General features: G+C 39.6%; 1 protein-coding gene across 5 annotated transcripts in view; it reads left to right on the top strand.

Annotated features, from left to right (window-relative positions):
• The window catches only part of VAV3 (vav guanine nucleotide exchange factor 3), a 259518-nt gene that overhangs the window by 219223 nt on the left and 12991 nt on the right, over window positions 1-27304 (top strand). For all 5 annotated transcript variants that reach the window (XM_032803745.2, XM_075067838.1, XM_032803748.2 and 2 more), the window contains 5 exons: window positions 1939-2004; window positions 13546-13580; window positions 15743-15859; window positions 16818-16905; window positions 23663-23792. In XM_032803745.2, the coding sequence (XP_032659636.1) occupies window positions 1939-2004; window positions 13546-13580; window positions 15743-15859; window positions 16818-16905; window positions 23663-23792 (436 nt within the window). The remainder of the gene's footprint in view (window positions 1-1938; window positions 2005-13545; window positions 13581-15742; window positions 15860-16817; window positions 16906-23662; window positions 23793-27304) is intronic.

The following is a 27304-nucleotide window of genomic DNA, read 5'->3' as shown; positions in this document are numbered from 1 at the left end:
CCAGTCTTTGCATGGGACCTTAATCTGGTCCTCACCAAGCTCTTGGAGCCCTCTTTTGAACTGCTGGTGACTTGCTTCTGCTCTATTTGTCATGGAAGGTGTCCTTCCTGGTAGCCATCACATCAGCGAGACGGGTGATCAGATTAAAGCTCTGACCTCTGGCCCACCCTATACGGTCTTTCACAAGGACTAGGTACAGCTCACCCAGCCTTCCTTCCCAAAGTAGTGCCCCAATTCCACACTGGTCAAGACATTTTTCTATCCGTCTTCTATCCTAAGCCTCACACCAGTACCCAGGAACAGAGACTGCACTCACTGGATGTTCAGAGAGCGCTAGCATTCTACATTGAGGGCACAAAACCATTCAGGAAGTCGGACAAACTGTTCGAGGTGGTAGCAGACCGGATGGAAAGACTCTTGGTCTCATCTCAAAGAATATCTTCCTGGATCACATCCTGCATCTGCGCATGTTACAAGTTAGTCAAGGTCCCAGTCTCAACTCTTACGGCACATTCCACAAGGGCACAAGCCTCGTCAGCTGTGTTCCTGGCCCAGATCCTGATACAAGAGATCTTCAGCAACAACTTGGTCATCGGTGCATACGTTTACCTCTCACTATGCTATCACCTAACGTGCCAGAGATGATGCAGCATTCAGCAAGATGGTGCTCCAATCAGTGATTCCTTAACTCTGACCACATGTTCGGGGTAGAGCTTGGGAGTCACCTGATTGGAATTGACGTGAACAAGCACTTGAAAAAAAAAAAAGACAGTTACACACCTTCTCATAACTGTTGTTCTTCAGGATGTTGTTCACGTCCATTCCAATACCCACCCTCCTTCCCCTCTGTCAGAGTAGCCGGCAAGAAGGAACTGAAGGGGTGTCAGGTTGGCAGGGTCATATATTGAGTGCCAGGAAAGCGCCACTCCAGGGGGCTCCACAGCCAACCTGACGGGAACTGCTAAGGGAAAACTTTCCGATGACTGTGCATGCAGCATGCGCACACCTGATTGGAATGGACGTGAACAACATATCTTGAAGAACAGCAGTTGCGAGAAGGTGAGTAATCGTCTTTTTGCAGTACATAGCACTTACATACTGCAGTGCTTTGTCATTCAAGGGGCACAAAGTGCTAGGTGGATCAGTATTGTTATCCTCATTTAGCGGTGGGGAAACTGTCACACAGCAGAGATTATATGACTTGTCCAAAGTCACATTTTCTTTGCTGCAGTGTTTACTCAAGTGTTGCCCCTAATACACGACTCTTCACTCGAGTGTGGTGGTGCTTTTAAATCAAGTTGGCTGAGGGTACAGGCTGCTTCTTGAGTTAACACAACTCATCAACTGCTAAGGACTTGTCTGCATGGGAAGTTAGCGCCCAGCAAGCTACAATGTGAATTTACAGCACTAGCTACCCTGCACTTACTCTGCATGTGGACAATCTTACCATGCATCAGAAGTGCCTCTGTGTGCTTTAGGTTAATATGCTTTAAAGTGTACTAAGCTAACCATCTTAGCTTGCTGCTCACTAACTTCCCTTATAGACAGGCCCTAACACAATCACACTGTAGAGCTCAAGAGTTACTTTGCAGCATGGTTACTCACACTTCAGAGTAGTTAACTCGAATGTAGGTAACTCGAGTTAACTCTGCAATGAAGATTTAACCATGAGTCAATGACAGGATTGGGAATTAGAACCCAGATCTCTGGAGTCTAATCCTCTCACTCTATCTACCAGACCACTCAGATTTAACCATTTGTAGTTATTACTTAGTTACAGAAGTCAAGAAATTATTACTTTACAAAATTTGACTAAGACTGGCACTGAATTTTAGAACTTTTGCTGTTTGTTTATGTAAATAAATCTCTGTGCATACAGGATTGCTTCCAATCTACACAGTCATTTGCTCACAATGGGAACTTTTTGTCTATTTCTAGGGTAGAAATCTAGTCACAGGGGAGCTTGGCTACTTTCCAAGTGATGCCGTAAAGCCTTGCCCATGTGTAAGTACAAATGTTTAATTGTCTTTGTCAGTATAATAGTTTCGTCATGAACATTCATAGGAAAAGTTGCCTGGTTCATACCAAGGTTTCATTAATCCTACCTTGTGGGAAGCATTATTTTAGTTTTTGTGCTTGTATGTTACATTCGATGTTGTTTAAAAATATAACATTCTAATGCTTTGGGTTATTGGATTTAAATTGTAAGTGTTAAGGAAACATGCTCAAGAGACAGATTTTAACTTTTGGGAGTTTAATAAATTAAATTGTCTAAAGAGTTTTCAGATAAATACAGTCAGACTGTAGAACAAATATATTGTGCAGTAAAGCTGTTGGGTTTTTTTACAGTGAGATGAAAATGCTGTGATTTTAATCTGTTTCCCAGTCACTTTGGGTTACAGAGAGAGATTACACCATAAATAGTGAGTTTAAAAAAAAACCCATAAAAGTTAAAATAGAATAAAGAACAAACGAATGAATAAACCCTCCAACCAGATCTTTCAACATCTATGTCCCTGTATGCTTTGACCTGCCTGTGTTTTGTGTTAAGAGGACAAATACTCTCAAAATACTAAAAATTCCAGCAGGATAACAATAAGAAAAAATAATTTACAGTATAGATTCATAGACTGTAGGGCTGGAGGAGACCTCGAGAGGTCATCGAGTCCAGTCCTCTGCCCTCATGGCAGGACCAAATACTGTCTAGACCATCCCTGATAGACATTTATCTAACCTGCTCTTAAATATCTCCAGAGATGGAGATTCCACAACCTCCCTAGGCAGTTTATTCCAGTGTTTTAACCACCCTGACAGGAACTTTTTTCCTAATGTCCAACTAAAACCTCCCTTGCTGCAGTTTAAGCCCATTGCTTCTTGTTCTATCCTTAGAGGCTAAGGGGAACAAGTTTTCTCCCTCCTCCTTATGACACCCTTTTAGATACCTGAAAACTGCTATCATGTCCCTCTCTCTGTCTTCTCTTTTCCAACTAAACAAACCCAATTCTTTCAGCCTTCCTTCATAGGTCATGTTCTCTAGACCTTTAATCATTCTTGTTGCTCTTCTCTGGACCCTCTCCAATTTTCTCCACATGTTTCTTGAAATGTGGTGCCCAGAACTGGACACAATATTCCAGTTGAGGCCTAACCAGCACAGAGTAGAGCGGAAGAATGACTTCTCGTGTCTTGCTCACAACACGCCTGTTAATGCATCCAGAATCATGTTTGCTTTTTTTGCAACAGCATCACACTGTTGATTCATATTTAGCTTGTGGTCCACTATACCCCTAGATCTCTTTCTGCCATACCCTCCTAGACAGTCTCTTCCCATTCTGTATGTGTGAAATTGATTGTTCCTTCCTAAGTGGAGCACTTTGCATTTGTCTTTATTAAACTTCATCCTGTTTACCTCAGACCATTTCTCCAATTTGTCCAGATCATTTTGAATTATGACCTATCCTCCAAAGCAGTTACAATCCCTTAGAGTTTGTATCATCTGCAAACTTATAAGCGCACTTTCTCTGCCAATATCTAAGTCGTTGATGAAGATATTGAACAGAGCTGGTCCCAAAACAGACCCCTGGAACCCCACTTGTTATACCTTTCCAGCAGGATTGGGAACCATTAATAACTACTCTCTGAGTGCGGTTATCCAGTCAGTTATGCACCCCTTATAGTAGCCCATCTAAGTTGTATTTGCCTAGTTTATCGATAAGAATATCATGCGAGACCGTATCAAATGCCTTACTAAAGTCTAGGTATACCACATCCACCGCTTCTCCTATCCACAAGACTCGTTATCCTATCAAAGAAAGCTATCAGATTGGTTTGACATGATTTGTTCTTTACAAATCTATGCTGGCTATTCCCTATCACCTTACCACTTCAAGTGTTTGCAGATGATTTCTTTAATGACTTGCTCCCTTATTCTTCCCTGGCACAGAAGTTAAACTAACTGGTCTGTAGTTTCCTGGGTTGATTTTTTATTTCCTTTTTAGATGGGCACTATATTTGCCCATTTCCAGTCTTCTGAATCTCTCCTATCTCTATGGTTTTCCAAGATAATAGCTAGAGCTTCAGATACCTCTCTATTAGTCCTTGAGTATTCTAGGATGCATTTCATCAGGCCTGGTGACTTACAGGCATCTAACTTTTAAGTGATTTTTAACTTGTTCTTTTTTTATTTTATCTTCTAAACCTACCCCTTCCCATAGCATTCACTATGTAGGCATTCCTTTAAACTTCTCAGTGAAGACTGAAACAAAGAACTCATTGAACATCTCTGCCATTTCCAAGTTTCCTGTTACTATTTCTCCCTCCTCACTGAGCAGTGGGCCTACCCTGGTCTTCCTCTTGTTTCTAATGTTGTTGTTGTTACTTCTAATGTATTGATAAAAAGTCTTCTTGTTTCCCTTTATTCCTATAGCTAGTTTGAGCTCATTTTGTGCCTTTGTCTTTCTAATCTTGCCCTGCATTCCTGTGTTGTTTGCCTATATTCATCCTTTATAATTTGTCCTAGTTTCCATTTTTTATGTGACTCCTTTTTATTTTTTAGATCATGCAAGATCTCATGGTTAAGCCAAGCTGGTCTTTTGCCGCATTTTCCATCTTTCCTATCCAGCGGAATAGCTTGCTTCTGGGCCCTTAATAGTGTCCCTTTGAAATACTGCCAACTGTCCTCAGTTGTTTTTCCCCTCAGTCTTGATTCTCGGGGGACTTTACCTATCAGCATTCTGAGCTTACCAAAATCCGCCTTCTCTATTTTGCTGTAGTACCTTCTACTCTTCGTTAGAATTGTGAACTCTATGAGTTCATAATCACTTTCACCCAAGCTGCCTTCCACTTTCAAATTCTCAACGAGTTTCTCCTTATTTGTTAAAATCAAATCTAGAACAGCTTTTTCCCTAGAAGCTTTTTCAACCTTCTGAAATAAAAAGTTGCCTGCCATGCAATCCAAGAACTTATAGGATAATCTGTGCCCCGCTGTGTTATTTTCCCAACATATATCCAGATAGTTGAAATCCCCCATCATCACCAAATCTTGGGCTTTGGATGATTTTGTTAGTTGTTTAAAAAAAGCCTCATCCACCTCTTCCACCTGGTTAGGTGACCTGTAGTAGACTTCTAGCATGACATCGCTTCAAGTCAAAGTTGCAGAAACTATCGGAAGCCTGCATCCCAAGAAAGGGGAAAAAACTCCTAGACAGAAGTTGTAGACCAAGCTGGATGAGCAAGCATCTTAGAGAGGTGATTAAGAAAAAGCAGAAAGCCTATAAAGAGTGGAAGATAGGAGGGATTAGCAAGGAAAGCTACCTTATTGAGGTCAGAATGTGTAGGGATAAAGTGAGAAAGGCCAAAAGCCAAGTAGAGTTGGACCTTGCAAAGGGAATTATAACCAATAGTAAAAGGTTCTATAGGCATATAAATAAGAAGAAAACAAAGAAAGAAGTGGGACGTAAACGTGAGGAGTGGAATGGAGGTTAAGGATAATCTAGGATGACCAATATCTAACAAATCTTTGCTCAGTCTTTATGAGTAATGAGGCCGCTTAGGCATAATGGTAGGATGACAATAGGAATGAGGTAGATGATTCACATCTGAGGTAGACGGCCATCGAAAGCTTAATGGTACTAATCGGAGGGGCCAGTACATCTATCATCAAGACTGATTAAGGAATGGCACATGATGTGCCAAGCCAATAGCAAGAATTTTATGAATTCAGTAAACTCAGAGTTGGTACGTTATTGATTGGAGAATTGCTAAACATAGTTCGCTATTTTTTAAGAAAGGGAAAAAAAAAGGATCCTGGTAACTATAGGCCTTGTTAGGTTTACATCTGCTATGTATGTAGGTCTTGGATCAAGTTTTGAGGAGAAAGTAGTTAAGGACATTGAGGTCGAGTGGTAACAGGGGGACAAATACAAATGGTTTAAAAAGGGATCGTGCACCAACCAACTGATCCCTTCTTTGAGAGGTAACGATTTTTCTGCTAAAGAAAATGCGTGTATCTAATTTATCTTTGATTCCGTAAGGCATTTGATACGGTTTCACATGGCAGGAATTACTTGTTTAAATTGGAAAAGATGGGGATAATTGAAAATTGAAAAGTGGTAGGAACTGGTTAAGGGAAGGGTCGTCTGAAGAGTTGAACTGTCAGGCTGGAAAGGAGGTACTAGTGGGGTTCTCCGGGATCAGTTTTGGACCAATCTTATTTATCTTTATTATGACTTGGGCACAAAAGTTGGGATGTTTTCTGCAATAAAGTTTGCAGATGACCAAGCTGGGAGGTATTGGCTAACACAGAGAAGGACCAGGATATATACCGGAGATCTGGACGACCTCTGTAAATGGCTGAGTAAGTATAGGATGAAATTATATAAAGAGCCAAACCATGCCATTAGGATAACAAGAATATAGTTATAAATGGTGGACACATCATTAAGATACAGAGGAGAGGCCGATTGCGTGATCATAGATCGACTATGAGTCTGCCATTGAAAATTGGAGTCTGGTGTCGCAGTCAAGGTCTCCTTGTTAGAAGCGTGAATTCAATCTGGACCAAGGTCAGAGGAGGGCTCTAGGATGATCCGAGGAATGGAAAACCTGTATCTTAATAAAGGAAGACACACCAGATGGCTTGTTTAGATCCTAACGAAAGAAGGCTGAGGGAGGCTTATAATTGTTCTTTATAATATATCAAGAGGGATAAAATTCAGGAGAGAGAGAATTATTTAAGCTTAGTACCAATGTGGACACAGAACATGGATTAACTGGACACTAGGAGTTTAAATGAAATAGACAAGGTTCTAACCATAGAGGAATGAAGTTCTGGAAAACAGCCTCCAAGGGGTAGTGGGGCAAAATACATTGGACTTAGGACTAAGTTGATAAGATTTAAGCGAGGGGGTGGGTATGATGGTGATAGCCTATTTGGGCAATTCATTGGCAATTGATATTTGATTATAGCAGAAAGTATGCCGTCTGCTGTGATGGGATGTTTAGATGTGGAGGTGGGATCTGAGTTACTACAGAGAATCTTTCCTGGTGGTGGCTGGGTAGAGTCTTAGCGCGCCACATGCGCAGGTGAACGAATTCGCCATATATTGGAGGTCGGGGAAGTATTATTCACTCCAGGGCGCAGATATGGCACGAGGACACTAGAGGTTTTCACTTCCTCTGCACATCGGGCAGGGTCACTTGCTGGAGCATATTCTGACGACTGAGGTCTTCAGATCACAATTGAAGGACTTCAGTAAACTCAGCATAGGCTAAGGATTTGTACAGGGGCCAGTGGGTGAGACTGTGTGGCCTGGCATTGTGGCAGGGAGTAGTTGATCATAAGGTCCTATCTCATGACCGTACAATCCTTGAGTCTTCACCTCTTAGTTTAGCTAAACCGAGACAACATCTTCCGTCTTCATTGTCATCTTACCCCTCAGTCCAGATGGACTATTATATATAAGGCAACACTCCATCCTTTTTCCTAGCTTTACTTTTCTGACAAGCTGGACCCATCATGCAACAATTCCACATCATGGTGGTATATCTACCAAGTTTTGGTGATGCCATAATGTCATAGATGTATTTATTATTAGCACATGCCAGTCTTCCTAGCTTATACCCATACTTCTCACATTGTTATGCATCTAAGAATGATTCGATCTTGCTCTCAGTTTTGCCTCGACTTCTCTTCTCTCTGCCTATAGCCACACTCTCTATCTTTTACCATCTCAGGTCTCATGTTCTCCAGCTTACCTTGGGCTATAACTGCACTGTCCCACCGTCGAACCTAGTTATAGCCTCCTTCAACAGTTAGCAGAATTGTGTCAAATTAAACAGAGAATCCATGTGGCACCTTATAGAACTACAGACATTTGGAACATGGATCACTGGTGAATCACTTTGTCAGATAATACATGCAATCTGACAGTGGATTCATCCCACACGAAAAGCTCATGCTCACCAAAATTGCTTAAGACTCTATAAGGTGCCAACAGAGTCTCTAGAGTGCTTTACAGATCGACTAACACGACGTATCACCCCTGATACTTGTGTTCCAATAGGTTCTTCCCCTCCTCATAAGGTTAACGCATCCTGCTCGGCAAGTCATCCTCTGGGAATAATCTCATGGTCGAGGGAACCCAAAGCCTCCCTAGATGACACGCATTCATTCAGCAGTCAAGGCAATTCACGTCCACAATATGCACTTACTCGTACGCCCAGGGCACCTTGACATGATATAGATGTACTCACATATTTTGTATAGCATACAAAAATTATGATTAGATGCACTTCCTCATGTAACTTTTCATAATACTTGATAGATCACCATGTGTATTCCTTAACGGTAATACTCATCCATTAGTGGGTTAATTCTATATAGCTAGAATTACAATCGTAACCAGCCTTATGCTGTAGTCACCATGCTTTAACTGGTATCAGAACTAAATTCACTCTATATCTATCTTTATTACAACATTCAAGATGGTCATTCATGATGACGGTATTAGCGGATACACTTTAATAGTACAACTATTTGACATAATTGGGACAGGCTTAAGTTTAGATCAAACCTTAGCTCCAAAATTAATCTCTACATTAGTAATACTATATATTGTTTACAGCGGATCAACATATCTTTTATTATTAATTAGGACTGTCGATTATCGCAGTTAACTCACGCATTACTTAAAAATTAACTGCGATTATTTTTTTTGTGCATTAATCGCACTGTTAAACACATAGAATACCAATTGAATTTATTAAATATTTGTTGGGATGTTTTTCGTATATTTTCAAATATATTGACGTTCTATAACAACACGATATTAAAGTATACAGTGCTCACTTTATTATATTATTTTATTACAAATATTTGCACTGTAAAATTATATAAACAAAATAAATAGATATTTTTAAATTCACTAATACAAGTACTGTAGTGCAATCTCTTTTTGTTGAAAGTGTAACTTACAAATGTAGATTTTTTTGTTACATAACTACACTCAAAAACAAAACACTGTAAAACTTTAGCACCTACAAGTTCACTCAGTCCTCCTCCTTGTTTAGCCAGTTGCTAAGACAAACAAATTTGTTTACATTTACAGAAGATACTGCTGACTGCTTCTTATTTACAATGTCACCTGAAAGTGAGAATAGGCTTTCACATAGCATTTTTGTAGCTGGCGTTGCAAGGTATTTACGTGCCAGATATGCTAAGCATTCATATGCCCCTTCATGCTTTGGCCACCGTTCCAGAGGACATGCTTCCATACTGATGATGCTTGTTAAAAAAATTTAATTAAATTTGTGACTGTACTCCTTGAGGGAGAATTGTATGTCTCCTGTTCTGTGCCTGCATTCTGCCATATATTTCACATTATAGCAGTCTCAGATGATGACCCATCACGTTTATTTTAAGAATACGTTCACAGCAGATTTGACAAAATGCAAAGAAGGTACCAATGTGAGGTTTCTAAAGATAGATACAGTACTCAACCCAAAGTTCAAGAGTCTGAAGTGCCTTCCAAAATCTGAGACGGACAAGGTGTGGAGCATGCTTTCAGATGTCTTAAAAGAGCAACACTCTGATGCAGAAACTCCAGAACCCGAACCACCAAAAAAGAAAATGAACCTTCTGCTGGTGGCATCTGATTAAGATGATGAAAATGAATGTGCATTGGTCCGCTCTGTTTTGGATCATTATCAAGCAGAACCTGTCATAAGCATGTCTTCTGGAATGGTGGTTAAACCATGAAGGGACATATGAATCTTTAGCACATCTGGCACATAAATATCTTGTGGCGCCGGCTACAACAGAGCCATACGAACACCTGTTCTGACTTTCAGGTGACATTGTAAACAAGATGTGGCCAGCATCATCTCCTGCAAATTGTAACCAAACTTGTTTGTCTGAGCAATCGGCTGAAGTAGCACTGAGTGGACTTGTAGGCTCTAAAGTTTTATGTTTTATTTTTGAATGCAGTTATTTTTCGTACATAATTCTACATTTGTAAGTTCAACTTTCATGATAAAGAGACTGCGCTACACAACTTGTATGAGGTGAATTGAAAAATACTATTTCATTTGTTTTTTACAGTGCAAATATTTGTAAGCAAAAATAAAGTGAGCACTGTACACTTTGTATTCTGTGTTGTAATTGAAATCAATATATTTGAAAATATAGAATCATCCAAAAATATTTAAATAAATGGTATTGTATGGTTAACAGTGCGATTAATCTTTATAATCGCTTGACAGCCCTATTTATAATCTCACAATCCTGTTCACAGACATACTTGTCATGCCATTGTTACTTTACATTTAAGGCTATGTCTACACTATGCAACTCTTAGCAACATGGCTGTGCCACTACAGCCATGCTACTAAAAGCCGCGCAGTATGGCCGCTGTTTGTCAGGTTTTGTCGTTCAGTTGCCAGTGTAGACATGCCTTAGTCCTGTTAAATAGAGTGACAAAGCAGATGACCAATAAAGATAATATCCTACTCATCAAAATATTATGTAACAGAGCTTAACTTTTTTGGTAACCCTATTACTATATTTTATTAAGCATAAAGGCTGTGGCAGTTTAGTGTCCCACAGTCCTGCCGGATGGCATTGGGCACAGTCAGCACATGCCTTGAGCTAGTGTCAATCATTGGAGCTGCCCTGTGGATTTGGAAACACCACTCTAGGGCAGTACCTAAGATAAATATAGGGGGCTACTGTAAATACTGTGGAGACCATATTCATTTATCGGGCAAAATCAGCTCATTTTGAGAGAGTACGACTGTAATTTAAAGTGGGAAACTCACGTAGTTAAGGAAACTCTTCTGTTAAAGCTACCAAGGCAACACGAAGATTACTTAGTGTCTAGTGACAGAGCTTTCTGCTAAATTTAGAAATATACTATTAAGCAGAGGATTGGTTGAAAATAACATGATTTTACAGTATGAATAAATATTATTCCTGACATGTTAGCAACCAGAGGCATAAACTGACGAGAAAGATGAATTGATTCTTCACTACTGCTAACCTGGAAGGGCAAAATATAAACATCTTATTATGACAAACAATGCAGTTAAAGATACCGAAACATCTATCAGATTTTTAACATATTATAACTTGCACTATTATTAAATGTTACAGTCTTTACAACCAGACAATATAAAAATGCCCAGAAACAGCATAAAATACATATATCAAACGGCGTTAGGATTGAATATTGAATGAAAAACTGCTGAGTTCCAGAATATCAAATTCCAGTCCCTTCTCAGCTATACCTATAAATGCTTTATTCTTCTTGCAATATGCAGTATTTGTCAGCTGATATTTTTATACCGTATGAATAGTATCAGAGTCTGTGTATTTTGTTCGGTTTTCTCACTGCAGTTGTTTGGATTTGGATGTATAATACAGTGCAAGCCAGCAGCTTCTAGTACAATGTTTGATTTTTTTCTTTTTTCTCTGCAATGGACAATCTTTATTTCACAACTCAACACATTCAGGGTTGAAAAGGATTAATGATTGCTGGTGTTCTAGCTGTCTGCAACCAAAATGACCTGCTATGATAGATGAGCCAAACCAATTTAGAATTTCAGATTCCATCCAATATAGGACTGTATGCCAATATACAGGGAGGGTAGTGATCTTCCCAATTGCCACTACTGTCCTGCCACTGGTACACTCACATCAAGTAATTTGAACTATTTTCCAAACTTTATTCTAACAATACAAAACATTCAAAATGGAAAATTCTGTAGGCTAACATAATTATAGAAGTATCTTCCATATAAAGACTGGCTTTATATACAATGGGCTTTTTCCTCACAGTTTCTGGGAGGAGCAGCTTCACTAATGATAGGAAGGTAGGAGTGCTAGCTGTCAGCATTTTTAACATTTAGACCGTCTCTCAGTCAGGTGGGAATGATGCCTGAGCCCTATGTACTACGCTGTTGGTAGCAACAGCCTAGCTGGCTTTGTTCTGATATAATGCTGCTTTGTTTTCCTAGTGCTTGTCAGAGGTTCATGTAGGGATATGAGAGAATGTGTCACAACTAAATCCCAGCCCATGTCTGTTGTCACTAAGCTTTGATGCAATGGTGTTACAAATGGACAGTACACTTTCTGAATTTGTGTAGGCTGTCATGGCTTTGGAGTCTGTTATAGAGTCACAGCTGCTTTCTTTCTTGTTCTCTTACAACATATATTGACATTTGGCCTGCAATAATTCCATTCCTGATCTCTTTGCATTTTACAGAAGCCTTCCATTGTTATGGTTAACTCTTGCCCTCTCTCCCCCAATCTTTCTGCCTAGTCTAATTGCTTTTTAACACCTTCCTGGGTGGGAGATTTATTATCATGCAAATAAATAGGTCACACTATTCTTAGAGCAGAACTCTTTAACATATTGACAACAAATTCACACTAGTGGCACCTTTGTGCTTTGGGGAAAATACAGTTTTTGGTGATAATGTAATACAGATTGTCTGCATTAAAATCATAGATTCAGATGCATTCAAATAAGATTAAGAGGCTGGTTATCTGTCCAAAGTATCTTTTACAAAAACACTTAGGAGGAAAAATTGGCAATCACACAAAATGCCCAGGGCAGTAAGCAGGACTCTGTGAGCTCTGCAAAGGTCATTTCAGAACCTGAACCTTACAATTTGGATTACAAGGGTTGGAAGCAAATCAACACTCTGCAGGTTGGGAAGTTCAAGCTAGCCAAACCTGTGCCCTCCAAGAGGGTCTCAGGGGTTTTGGTATCTGTTGGTGGGGAGCATGGAAGTCAGCTGGGGAAATATTCATTCAATTTACATATTATATATGCATATATATGCTATCCTTTTTTGTATGTTTGATTTTAGTTTATTTTAAACTATCTGAAAATTAAATAAAGCAGGAACACATTTTGAAAGGACAACCATTTAAATCCAATTTTAAGGTTAAAACTTGTTTCATGCAAATGTATTAATAAATTCATACAATACCTCAGAAATGTATGGATTATTCAGTTAACCATCTCAAGAGATTATATAACATGCCACCTAAGCTTTTACTTCAACTAAGAATAGTGCCTTTTCAAGGCAATCTAATTCAAAAAGCACTTAGTGAATTTAGTGTGCATCATTGTACATTCAGTTGCACACTTTAATGATGCATTGCAACAATATGCCCTATTAGATGAGCATGTTATGGATGAAATGAGAGTGGAGGCACTGCTAAAATCCACTTCAGATAGATTAAAAAAAAATATATGGGATTTGTAGCACTTGTGTAAAAAAAAAACCTCCCCCAACTATAACAACAAAATACATAAGTTTAATATTCTGTCCTGTTTTCAGACCTATACAGGCTATTCACACTTTATTAATTTATTCTGAATAAAGTAGACTAAGAGAGGAAGAAATGTGATCAATCTGATTCTTATCCCCCCGGTTTGATGTAGGGTATTTGGTCATTAGATCAGTGCTAACTAATTTGTGAATCAATTAGAAAAATATTCTTTAAATAATTATATTCTATGATATCTTTTTACACCCTAGGTGCCTAAACCAGTAGACTACTCTTGCCAACCATGGTGAGTCCTGGACTAGACCTTTGAAAATCACATTGAAATAGATAGCCATAGAGAGAAAACTGCATTTATTACAATCTAATTTAAATTATTTTAACCTTTCTTGGTTTCTGAAGAAGGTATTATGTAGCAGTTTTGGAAAACAACACTGAATATGCACTGCCTAAAAGCATTTCTCATATAATAATGTGCTTAATGATTTTGACATTTTGTTTACAAGTCTGTATATACACAGTCTGTATCCCAGAAGTCTCTAAAGTGGTATAAGAAAAAATCAGTACAACATGAATTATGCAAGAAGATCTTACATTTTAAGTGGCTAAACAAAATGAAGAAAGTGATATTTTGTTTTGTGAATAATTCTGCTGAAATTTTGTTTGACAGAAAAGCTATCTATTAAGTGATGTAAATGAACAATGTATCAACTCTACAACCACTGTCAAAATGAATAATAGTGTAGTGTAAACCCTCTGCTCTGGAGTGAATTTGACTTAAAAGGATTATATATGTACAGTGACTGATTCAGTTTTTACACTGGTTTTACAGATTTATTCCTGATTTATACTGGGTTGCAGCAAATGAGATCAGAATCAGATCCACTGATCCAAACAAAAACTTAGCTTTCGTAGACAGTGAATAAAATCCCGAAGGGGAAAATTTGCAGTTTTTAATTTGATTCTAGCTTCAATTATGCTCCTTATAGTTTTGGCAGAAGAGAGGACAAAATAGCATTGTGTTCAAAAACTAAAGTTGAGGTTCTTTGTGCCTTTTCAGGATAACACTTTATTTTCTAAGCATTTGTAACTTAAACGTGGGAAATTGCCTTAAGCTGAAACTTGCGTTAAAAAGTCTCAAGCCTGGGAGCTCATATTTTCTGATAAATTTGAAGAAAATTGTCTCTGATACGTTCTTTAAAAACTAAAAGCAGCCCCAAAGTAGAAATTTGATTTTTTTTATGATATTTAAAGATTTTTTTAATGCTAGATTCAGTAGTGTAACTATATATATATATATAACTGTATTATAGTTATATGTATTCATTTTTAAAAATTGTGCACAGTACTGGTTCCGAATATTGACTGAAATTATTCTGCTTTTAAAAAGTAAAAATAAGCAATTATTTCATTTTAATAAATGCACATTTTCCCCCACAGTTAAAAATATAGGCCCCAATTCTGCAAGCGGATCTCTGCAGGCAGATCCTTATGGAATCTTTTGTCTCAACCATTTCAGACCTGGCCATAGTTTAGGGCTGAAGTAGATTTTGAATCTAATCTGGTAGGATTTAGTCTGCACATTTACATTTTAGCCTTTAGAGTAAAATAAATAAATATGAATCAAATAAAATTATTTTTGTTTGTTTAAAAACAAAATTAGTGCATCACTTGGCTGATTCTCCAGTCTGTTACACCAACTTCACCTGAAGTCAGTGGACTTATACAAGTAAAAGACTGGTATAATATAGTGTATACACAAAATATTTCAAATAAGTAAATTCCACCACCTGGTCCAGGCCACCTTTTAATTATATTTTCAGTATAGGCCCCAGTTCAGCAAAGTACTTCAGTATGTGCTTAAGTGCTTTTGAAGTCAGTGGGGTTTAGGCACATGTTTAAGGTTTTTTCTACACTACCACTTTTGATGGTAAAAAACACCCCTAAGTTTCACCAGCAAAATTGCTGGTGCCAACATAGTTAATGCTACTCATTGGGGGTGGTTTAATTATGCCAGCAGGAGAGCTGTTTCCTGCCAGCAAAGAGCAGCTATGTGGGAGACCTTACAGCGGCACGCTTGTAGTGGTAAAGCTGTGCCGCTATAAGGTCTGTAGTGTAGACATAGCCTAAAAGTTAGCACATGCATAAGTGCTTTTCTAAACGGGGATGGATTTAATCTTGTGCTTCAGTGCTTTTCTGAATAGAAGCCATAGTCCTTTGTGCCCAAAAGTGGGAGAGCGTATTGCACATTTTACCATTACTTAGAAATTTCTGTGCTTTTTATTATTTTCCAGCACAATCTTGAAATACAGTTCATTTACCAGTAGCTTTTGACGTATCTTTCATTCACCATCTCATGTAAAATACTGGAACATTAATTTGTGTATTGGAAAGACCTACTGCACAGCTTCAAAGATGACCCTGGCTAGTGTTTATTTGCTTTCCTTACAGGTATGCAGGAGCAATGGAGAGGCTGCAAGCTGAGAGTGAACTTATTAACAGGGTAAATAGAACTTACCTGGTGCGACACAGGACCAAAGAGTCAGGAGAATACGCAATAAGCATTAAGTAAGTGGGACAAGCACTTTTACAGAAATAGATTTCCTGTTTTCATTATTGCCTAGGCAGATGTTTGTAATCAGTAAATACAGAAAATTATGAATCTCATTGCAGCTTAGATGATAATATAATATCTTGTTACTTAGTACATAAAAATATCAGTTGCTAGAAAAGTAGTTCAGGCATATAGGACAAAAAATGTACATCAGCATAGTTCCACTGAAGTTAATGGAAAGATACCAGTTTACAGTGGCCTCTTGGATACTAACAGGCAATCGTTTAGTCCTGATTCAGCTCCTAGGGCTTGGCTACACTGGCACTTTACAGCGCTGCAACTTTCGCACTCAGGGGTGTGAAAAAACACCTCCCTGAGCGCTGCAAGATGCAGCGCTGTAAAGTGTCAGTGTAATCAGGGCGGCAGCGCTGGGAACGGGGCTCCCAGCGCTGCACGCTACACCCGTTAGGGATGTGGTTTACAAGCAGCGCTGGGAGAGCTCTCTCCCAGCGCTGCGGCTCTGACTACACTCACACTTCCAGCGCTTTGAAATTTCTAATGTAGCCATACCCCTATTGATGTTAAGGGGAGTCAGTTCAAGTCTTTAGTTTCTAGGACATTTCAGTAAAGAGTGTGTTAACAAATACATTTCAGTAGAGTGTGTTCTATCAGCACAAATTACTAAGAGAGTCTTGTTTGTTTCTGCATCGATCCTCAATATGAACTTGAAAGCAAGCAATAGATGGGATCCCCTAATTAGAAGTAACTTTTTTTTCTGAATACAGGCTACATCTTCATTCATACACTAATAAATATATTTGGTTAATTAGATGTCAACTGTGTATTGGCATGGATATACATTTTGTCTTAAGAATTTATTCATGTAGTGTTTTTGGGGTATGCCCTCAGGTAATTATTGATCACCACTGATTAAAAACACATTTATATTCAGAAGTTATTAATTGCCCACAGGTACAATAACGAAGTGAAACACATCAAGATTTTAACAAGAGATGGCTTTTTTCACATTGCGGAAAATAAGAAATTTAAAAGTTTAATGGTAAGTATTGATTAGGTTTTTTCAGTGTGCAATTCCCATGCAACTATTGCTGTTGAAGTACATGCTGGTTCTCCAGATTTGCAGAAATGTGGTATGCAGAAATACTTTCAGGTTAGAATCATGTCCATCATTCCTTTATATATTTGTGATGTTCAGTCTTAGGGTACGTCTACACTGCACGATTATTTCGAATTAGCTTAAACCGATATTACAAAACAGATCTAATAAAATCGGTTTAGCGCGTCCACAGTGGGATCACGAAATCGATTGTTTGCGTCCATGGTCCAAAGCTACCATCGATTTCAGGAGCGGTGCACTGTGGGTAGCTGTTCCTCAGCTATCCCATAGTTCCCACTTCCGTGTTGAGAGCACAGTGCCTGATGGGGCAGAAAACATTGCCCCGGGTGGTGCTGGGTACAGCCTCACCCCTCCCTTTGTGAAGGCAGCAGACAACCCTTTGGCGCCTTTTTCGCGGAGTGCATTGAGCAAACGCCATAGCACAGCAATCTTTCCCTTTTTTTTTTCACGTGGTGGTGGGGGGAAATAAACTGAGGAGCTGTTCCCTGAACCACGCCAGACACTGTGTTTGAACCTACAGACATTGGGAGCTCAGCCAAGAATGCAAATAATTTTCAGAGACTGCTGTGGACTGTGGGATAGCTGGAGTCCTCAGTACCCCCTCCCTCCCTTCATGAGCGTCCATTTGAGTCTCTGGCTTCCCGTTACGCTTGTCACACAGCGCTGTGTATCCTGGAGTTTTTTATTCAAACGCTTTGGCATTTCGTGTTCTGTAACGGAGCTGGATACAACAGATTTGTCTCCCCATACAGCGATCAGACCTAGTATCTCCCGTACGGTCTATGCTGGAGCTCTTTTTCGATTTCAAACTGCATCGCCAGCCGTGCTGATCAGAGCTCCACGCTGGGCAAGCAGGAAATGTAATTCAAAAGTTCGCGGGGCTTTTCCTGTTTACCTGCCCGCTGCATCCGAGTTCAGATTGCTGTCCAGAGCGGTCAGTGCTGCACTCTGGGATGCCGCCCGGAGGCCAATAACGTCGATTTCCGTCCACATGAACCCTAATCCGAGTTATCACTATCGAATTTAGCGCTACTCCTCTCGTTTGGGAGGAGTTCCGAAATCGATTTAAGGAGCCGTTTAACTCGATATTAATGACGACGTCATGTGAACGGATACAGCGTTAAATCGGTATATCGGCCATTAAACCGATTTAAAGTCGCAGTGTAGACCTGGCCTTAGATGTCAGTAAAAATGGTGTTGGTGTGTGCTTAAAAATATTTGTATGTAAAATTAGAGCCAGCTTGGGGCCCCTTCAGTGATGTGCTTTAGAGGGGAAGAAACCTGCACATGGTCAGCAACTGGTGAAGTCTCTGCACTCTCCTGAGAGCAGAGATTACTCCCTGGTAGTATTCCTCTTCATGCTAACCACCCCAAAAAGGGCAGGGAGTAGGCTGGATAATGACCACCACACATCTAATAAGCCTTAGATGTCAGGGGACATTGTTCTGTCTGTTCCCTGGGCTGTGCTAACAGGGACTATGCTACTCCGGTAGAGAAATTTTGTTTTTCTGTCACACATCAATATAGGCCAGTGCCTGTCAAGCACAGTCTGGTGCTTGGGTTGTCTCTACCCAAAGAGGTTTTTTTTGTTGTGGCTACCACTGGTTCTGCTCTTGCGGTGTAAGTAGTAGTGTTGATAAGGCTCTAGGTAGTTTTTGGCATATTCAGTTTTGTTTTGGCTAACCCTGTTGGGACAAGCTCTGTCTAACCCTGTTCAGAATGTCTGGTGTATATAGACTAAGCATTGTGTCTTATCTATCATGGCACTCTCAACACTGACAAACTGTTCGGCTTTCAGTTGGGGAGTCCCACAAGCTGTATAACCAGCGTTGTGTCCCTCTATAACAGGGGTGGCCAAACTTACTGACTCCCTGAGCCACATATGACAATCTTTAGAACTTCAAGATCTGAGGCGCATCTGCCAGGGCTTGGGGCTTCTGCCCCTCGGGAGGCACCTGCCAGGGCTTGGGGCTTCAGCCGCACTCTGGCTGAAGCCCCAAGACCCAGCAGGCATGCCCTCCGGTGCCGAAGCCCCAAAACCCTCCTCCCCACTAAGTAGAAGCCCCTATCCCACCACCCCACTGCAAGACAGAGGTCCTGAGTTCTCCCCTCCCCCCTCTGCCCAAGTCTGGAGGTAGAGAAGGAGGGGGTTCTGTACTTTACTGTAAAAAAGCTGCATGCAGCTTGGGAGCCCCAGTTTGGCCACTCCTTGTCTATAGCAAAGGGGGCATATCCAGAGAATGGACTTGTGACTGGAGTGCTGACATAGTAAAGAAATCCTTAGTTGGAGTAATGGCCCATTGGGATCATTGTCACTCAGTCTAAGTAAAACAGCTGCTGTAATTTATGAAGGGGGCCAAAGTGTTGTGGATTGGGGGAATGCAAAAATGGTCCCTCCCACCACCTTCAGGTCCTACACCAAGCACAGCTGAGCCATGCTCAAGAATTGAGCCCAAGTCATCATAATTACCTTGTCCAGTGTGTTTTCATTTTGTTACTGATTTAAAATGTTTCCCCAGAATCCCCTGGTAATGGGGAGAAAACCTTTTGAATCCTGAAATCTTCTTTGGACGATTTTCTCAATCAGAATCCTGACCCTTTATTTTGTTTTGGTAATACAACACTTATACATATAAGGAATCTGAATGAAGTACCTCAAATGCATTTGTAAAATTTCACCAAGCAAGCTTTTGCTGGTATGGTGTTAAGGGAAGCTAGTTGAATAGATTATATTTAGATCAATCAGTTAAATAACACTTACGCTGCATCTTTCCTGCATACCTCTTCAAAGCACTCTACAAACAATATATATTCAAATGAAAGATAATGCAAAGCAAGAATGGGGAGGGATGTTGCAAAACAAGGGAGTCTTAAGGCTTGATTTAAATTTAGCACCTGAAAAAAAAGGGTTCCAGTCTTTAAATCAAGAACATTCTGTGAGTGGCAAGGAGTTAAACCAAGATCTATACTCAATATGATCTTAACTGAAGAAATCCTCATTTGAATGCAAGCAGCATAGACCCCATGGTAAATACACTCCAAGCCGATTTCACAAACTGATATGTGTTTTCACTTGGCAGTGAAGTTCTCTTAGAACAAGAGCAGTGTGCCTAGAGATCTCAGTTTTGATAACAAGAGAGCTCAGTAGAACTTGCAAATGCATGAGGGAAGGGGTAAACAAACATTTCAGTAGCCCATTTGGGAAATGATGAAAGGGATATCAATATCTTGTCAAGACAGCTCATCTGGAGTCAGATCCTGCAGAATTTCCTTAGGTGATGGTGAGACAGTTTTACAGTGTGTTTGATATAGATCTCAAAAGCACACTGCAAATCAGAAATAACTACAAGATTGCCAGCTTTGAAAGCAAAAGAATGGAGCTCCCATCAAAGCTGACAAACAGGGAAGATAACAGAAATCCGTGCTGAAAAGGCCAATCAGTAGCATTTTGGCCTTGTTTAACATTCAGTGTGAAAAAGTTGCTTGATTCCCTAACCGTAGCATTATAAAGTATGCCATGCAATGGTAGAACAGACTGGTGGATCTATGTGAGCACCACTGCCATATGCCATAGCCCAATTACTTTGCTGTAGAGACCAAGAACATCATCAATACTATCCAGAAGAAGCAAGTAAATCCAGTACAGAATTAGTTTTTAGAGTGGATCTGTGAGTGATAGGGAAAACCAAATCAGCTATCATGAGGGCCCAAAGCAATGACCTGTAATGGCACTGTATATTTCTTTTAAGGTAATAAACAAAAGTAGGAGTTCTCCCACCCTGCTTTTTATTTATCAAATATACTATGAAAACTATGGCTGTCATGTGGAGAACCTAGGGTGCCTGGCTGTAACATGTAAGAATCCAGTAATATAGGGCCAGATCCTCAGCCTGTGTACTCGGATCTCAGTTGACTTCAGTGGAGCCTGGTTTACACTGTCTGGGGATATGACCATTCATCTCTCTCTAGACTTGTCACAGTAGACATGTATATCAAATATTTAAAGTCATCATTTTTCAAATCATTTTGGTGTAAATAATGAACACAAACAAAAGTTTTAAAAGTAGTTGATATCCTGTGATCCTGACGTAAAATTTTGCTAGGCATGGGGCCGTTTCACTGATTTAGTTAATAAAATCTGTCTTGTTATAGCAATAGACCTTCTGTCTTAACCAAACATAATCAGCTCCTCCCAACTAATCTGTACCAGGTTATACACCATTCATTTTAGTGTTCCATATACCAGGGAATCCATTTCCAAATGCTGCCTACAAACCACCCTTTCTAGTGCCTGTTGTCTTGGTGATTTGAATACCTGGGTACTCACTGAGGCCACGTCTATACGACGCGCCATATCGGCGCGTTACAATCGATTGCTCGGGGATCGATATATCGCGTCTCATCTAGACGCGATATATCGATCCCTGAGCGTGCTTACATCGATTCCGGAACTCCACCAAAACCAACGGAGTTCCGGAATCGACATGGCGAGCCGTGCACATCGATCCCGCGCGGTGAAGACGGGTGAGTAGATCGATTTTAGATAATCAATTTCAGCTACGCTATTCTCGTAGCTGAAATTGCGTATCTAAAATCGATTTTCACGCGTCGTGTAGACCTGGCCTGATTATTTGTGAAAGTCACTTGCAATGCTGACATTGTAGCATGCCTGATGTGTTAATGTAAGATAACAGAAGCCCAAATATTTCTTTTTGTTCCTGGCTTTTCTGTTTACTTGTAGCGCCTGGAGGTCAGTGATTGTGAACTACGAAAAGCAGGTGTGGATTTTACTTTTGGTTTAGACTCTACCTTTGAGCCAGCTACTGAGACATACAACACTGTACAGCATGAGACTGAAGAGCTCCAAAATTTCAGTTCAGAAGTTTACCAATAAGACTGTATTCATGAACTTACACTTAGTGCACTAGATCTTGGCTGAATGATTTAAGGTCATTTTATTCATTGGAATTAATTTATTGCATGGACCACTTTAGATTTTTGTAGGAGAGCATAGGCTGGTTTGTAAATCAGAATGAAATTATTGCTTTTTCCTTATTTGCACTGAAGCCTGGCCTGATTGATTTTGTTTTTGGAAACTTAAACATGGCAGAACAAAATGGGATTATTGAATGAATTGGTGACGGGAGTTAAGTGTTTACAATAAATGAATTACTGTATTTGATTTTGAAAAACAAAATGTCCATGCTTGAAGGAACAGAATAATTAACTGAAGTGGATTTGCTTCGATTTTCCTACTCAACGTTTACTCTCATTCCTTGCTCTGTAGAGAAACTCTCTGCTGAACTTATTCACGTAAATCTGTTGATCCAATCCATAGACTGGCTCATTCAAATCTAAGACTTGTCTACACAGTAATGTGCACTGCAGGGGTATAATTTCTAAATCACACTAATGTGTCGCTCGTTTATTGGTCTCTGTAGACCCTGCTGGTATGCATTAAATGTTCACTAGTGAACTTTCACAAACATACATTAAAGTGCAGTAGGGAACATCTTATGCACACCAAAACAGGGTCTACATGGACCACTTAATGCACAGTATGTTAGTGTGCTTTAGATATCACAGACCCATTGTGTGCATTGCCCCACCACGCAGACAAGCCTTAAGAGTTGCATACTAGATTTGAATACTGCATAGAAATATCATGAGTTCTTAATGTTTGGAGGTTTTACAATGAGAACTGTATTGTATTGTACCTCCTTAGCTTTCATATTCTGCTTTGTCAAATCATTTATGGAAAAGTCTCAGATTGGATCCATGGAGAATGTGAAAAGCTGTGTACTCTGGACTTATTCCTGATGCCATCTGATACACCGCACATTATCTTATGAAATCATCTCGAAACATTTATGTAGTCCTTATACCTGAGGAGAAAGCACCTGTTGATTTTAAGGCTCACACTGTTATCTGGTGTCTGTGTTTTCAGAAAAAGATTTGTGGATGATCATTATTTATCACTGTAGAAAAAACCTGAGAAAGTAAAGATAGGTACAGTGAGTAGCAGCTGACCTCCCCTTTTACCTTTTGTTCCATAAGGCAAATATTAATTAATCAATCTGATTGAAAGGAGTAAATACTCCTTTCAAACAGAGAAGTATGATTTTTTTTGTCCTATAAATTTGAATCAAAGCATTAGGAACTCAAGTACAACAAACTAAATAGAAGGCGGTGATACAAATAGGGTGTTGAGCTCATCTATGCAGGGAGTAGCTATTTTAGGTAACGTGGCTTTATGTATATTTACTGTGCAGTTATCTATTATAAATAGAGTTGGGTGGAAGTTTTTCAGCAACTAATAATCTCACCAAAAACACATCTTTCAGGGCACTGAAACTGTTCGTGAATCTAGGTAAAATTCAGCAAAAAGTTTAATCTGCAAAAAAGATTTTTAAAATGTCAAAACAATGTTTTGAAAATAAAATGCCAATTTGACCTAAGTGAAATATTTCCATTTCTTGAATGAAACCAAATACATTTATTTTCAGGGTGTTTTTTTTTGTTTTGTTTTGTGTTTGGCCCTGAACTGAAAAATTAATTATTTGCTCAGCTCTAATGATAAGATCACCTGTATAAGAAAACTGTCATTAACTATATATCTTACTGTTGAAAAGGATGCAAATTAAATTTCCAGTAATGTTTTATTCTCTCTTCCTCAAAGGAACTTGTAGAGTACTACAAGCACCACTCTCTCAAAGAAGGTTTCCGAAGTTTGGATACGACTCTTCAGGTTCCATACAAGGAATCTGAAAATTCAGATGGACAAAGGAGTAATAAAGCAAGCAGTAACTGTGAGTATTATCATTGGTCATATTATTTGCTGTTATTTTAACTCCAAAAGCATAATGATATTTAAAACATCTTCATTTTGCATTTTTGACATGTAACCAATTAATATGGTAATGCGTTCAGCTAGGATTTTTCTACAGCTAAGCATAATCAGATCTGCCAACAGATTTATGAACATGTCTAGTGAGACTTCCTTGCTGCCAAACTTAAAATCAGGTTAGTGTTCAAAAATCTTTTAGAAATGCACGTGAGAGATTTAATTTGGAGGCTGCCTAATTTTTGCAGATGTTTACATAGGTGGCACTGTTTTCAGTTACATGTATAAATAAGTAACCATTTCTAATCTTGGATTGAGATTTAAATAGATCAGTCATCTACTATAACTGCATTTTTGTAAATTAGGGTTTCAGTAAAGACACATACACACAGTTTTTCAAGTAATATGTCATTTGTTGAATCATTTCATTTGTTTTTTATACCTATCTTTTAAGGCCATAATTTGCAAGCCTGTACAACACTTCTAAAAGAGTTTTCAAAATACGTACCATATAAATACCTGTTAAAAGACTTTGTATTTTTGGAGTAAATAGCTACAATATGTGTAATTCTGCTCTTATGAACATGTAACATGTTCCATTTTAAAGGAAAGTCTATAAAACTGTTGTTGCCTTTTTAGAAGTTCAGTGCTATTTAAAACAACTGTTATATGGTCTCTTGAAAATATTTAATTTTTCCCTGAAAGAATATTAGACTTCACAGCATTTCAGGCAATGGCCGTATCTTTGCACTGCACCAGATAAGAAGAAGAATGTAAAAATTAATGATGACTTCGACAATATGAAGATTGCTGTGAATGAAGATACAGTCAAGCCCAGTGTCTTGTGGCAATGATTTTGACTGTTCCATCATTTTCACTTACTAGATCTCTTCTTGAATTTTCACTTGTTTAGCTATACTCCATGGACATGCATATATAATTTCCAAGAGACTGTCTCATTTTTTTTCAGTAAAACAGGAGCATTAGGGGAATTTTAGGACACATTGTTTTCAGATTATTTTTCATCCATTTTCATTGTTTTTCTTTGTTTCTTTGTATCATCCTGTTTCCTCTTTTCTTTCTTCTCTTGTTTTCTTTCATGGTTTCCCCTGGGTGTATACAGTGCAATTAAACACCTGTGACTGGCCTGTGTCAGCAGACTTTCGCTCGGGCTTTGGGGCTGTAAAATTTCAATGTAGACATTCAGGCTTGGGCTAAAACCTGAGCTCTGGGCCCCACTCACTTCCCCAAGCCCAAACATCTACAGTTCAATTTTATAGCCCGGTAAGCCTGAGTCAGCTGATATGGGCCAGCCACAGGTGTTTAAATGTAGCGGAGACAAACCCTATGAGTTTTTTGAGTTTTCTCCCTCCTATTGTATCCTAGATTCTCTCAAGACTTCACACCTTTTCCTAGTTATTCTCTGTCCTTGTCTCTTTTCAAATGATCTTTTCCCCTCCATTATCCTTTCTCCCTTCCTTTCCCCATCCCTCTCAATCTCTATCCTCTTTTCTCCTCACCCCTGCCTGGGATGGAGTGCCAAGGCATTGACTGGCAGGAGTGTACCCTGCCTGCCTTACCTTTGTGTTTATGTTAGTTATTCTCCGAGAGGAGCAGAAAGGAAGCACTGCCTCTTCTTTCTTATACCAGCTGATAGGAGAGAGGCCCAGAAGCAGGCATCTGTATCACATGTAAGAGTATTAACATATAGGAGAAATATCACAACTGTTGCAAATTCCTGCAGGATACAATATTTTATATAGGGCATATTTCACTTCCTTCACTCCACTCCTGAAAAAAAATCTGCATTACAGGAGTTCAAAGGGGATTATATGGAAGAACAAGAGAAATGAATGTGGGGCACTTCCCACTTAAGAGGTTTGGCAGGCTTGGCTTTGTGCTATGTTGAAATTGGAACACTTTTCCACTACATTTGCTGGTGAAAACTGGAAGATTTCTCTCTGAGGCCAAATTGATGAAAAGGCTCTCTATTCTCAGATTTCCCATGTAAAACCTAATATATTACCACAGTGCTAAGAACAAAACCCAGATTGTTTGATCCTGGATGACACTTTGGTTAATGGATTTGAAGGTTGTTATAAATCTGATTGAGCTTTTCCTTCTGGACACTCCAGACTTTAGTGCTGGAACCAAACCATGAGTTTAGTGTTCTCTTGAGGCTCAGCAGAGTTTAGGCATTGTTTCTGACTTTGGGCTGCTAGGCACACACTCCAGATACAGACACTATGTCTGTCTTGGCAGGCTCTGAAAATATCTCCAGCTGTCCCAGGCCTCACCAGTATGCTCTCAGAGTTCCACTGAAGCTGATTTACTGTTTCCCTTTTTTGGGGACTATGTGACAGTGTAAGCAAGTAACACACAGACTCTGCAAAGGAATTACTAAACAAACACACTTTATTCTTAGACAGCACAAATGGTACAGATGATGGACAAACAACAAAACCTGCATACAAAACTTGACCTCACTTTCCTCACCACTCCCACAGTCCTTTGGGATTTGGTCAGTGACTTTTCAGGGTTCCAGGATTTTCCTCTCCCTTTTCTCTCCCTGCACAGCCTTATCTGCCGCTCTCTCTCTCTCCGTCCCTTTCTACTGAATCAAGCCCTTTTTATGAAGTTGCAGCCCCCTTTATTAGGTGATCACTAGGAGCTGCTTCAAGTCCCTTTCTCAGGTGATCCGCTGCTTGGTTACAAGGCCACTGGAGGAAAAGGGTTTCTCTGCCCCTCTCAAATACACCTCTACCCCGATATAGCGTTGTCCTCGGGAGCCTAAAACTCTTACCACGTTATAGGTGACACCATGTTATATCAAACTTGCTTTGATCTGCCGGAGTGCGCAGCCCCTCCTCCCCCAGAGTGCTGCTTTACCACATTATATCCAAATTCGTGTTATATCGGGTCGTGTTATATCAGGATAGAGGTGTATTGTTGGCAGATCATCTGCAACTCATGCTTTTTAGTTTTACTGCTGCCCTGTTAGTTTTCTCCAAGTTGGCATTACCCTCATAGTTAGGGTATGTGAACCCTGCAGTGTTTGATATGCAAAGCAGTTAGAGAATTTGTTCTCTGGAATTTTGTTAGCAGGGATTGCAACTTAGGCCTGGTCTACACTACGCGTTGAAACCGATTTTAGCAGCGTTAAACCGATTTAACGCTGTACTCGTCCACACCACGAGGCCCTTTATATCGATATAAAGGGCTCTTTAAATCGGTTTCTGTACTCCTCCCCAACGAGAGGAATAGTGCTAAAATCGGTATTACCATATCGGATTAGGGTTAGTGTGGCCACAAATCGACGGTATTGGCCTCTGGGCGGTATCCCACAGTGCACCGTTGTGACTGCTCTGGACAGCAATCTGAACTCAGATGCAGTGGCCAGGTAGACAGGAAAGGCCACGCAAACTTTTGAATTTAATTTTCTGTTTGCCCAGCGTGGAGCTCTGATCAGCACGGGTG

The sequence above is a fragment of the Chelonoidis abingdonii genome, chromosome 7, assembly GCF_003597395.2.
Source record: "Chelonoidis abingdonii isolate Lonesome George chromosome 7, CheloAbing_2.0, whole genome shotgun sequence".
NCBI classification, from domain to species: domain Eukaryota; kingdom Metazoa; phylum Chordata; order Testudines; family Testudinidae; genus Chelonoidis; species Chelonoidis abingdonii.
The sequence above is the reverse complement of the archived record's forward strand: the minus strand, read 5'-3'. Positions and strand labels throughout refer to the sequence as shown.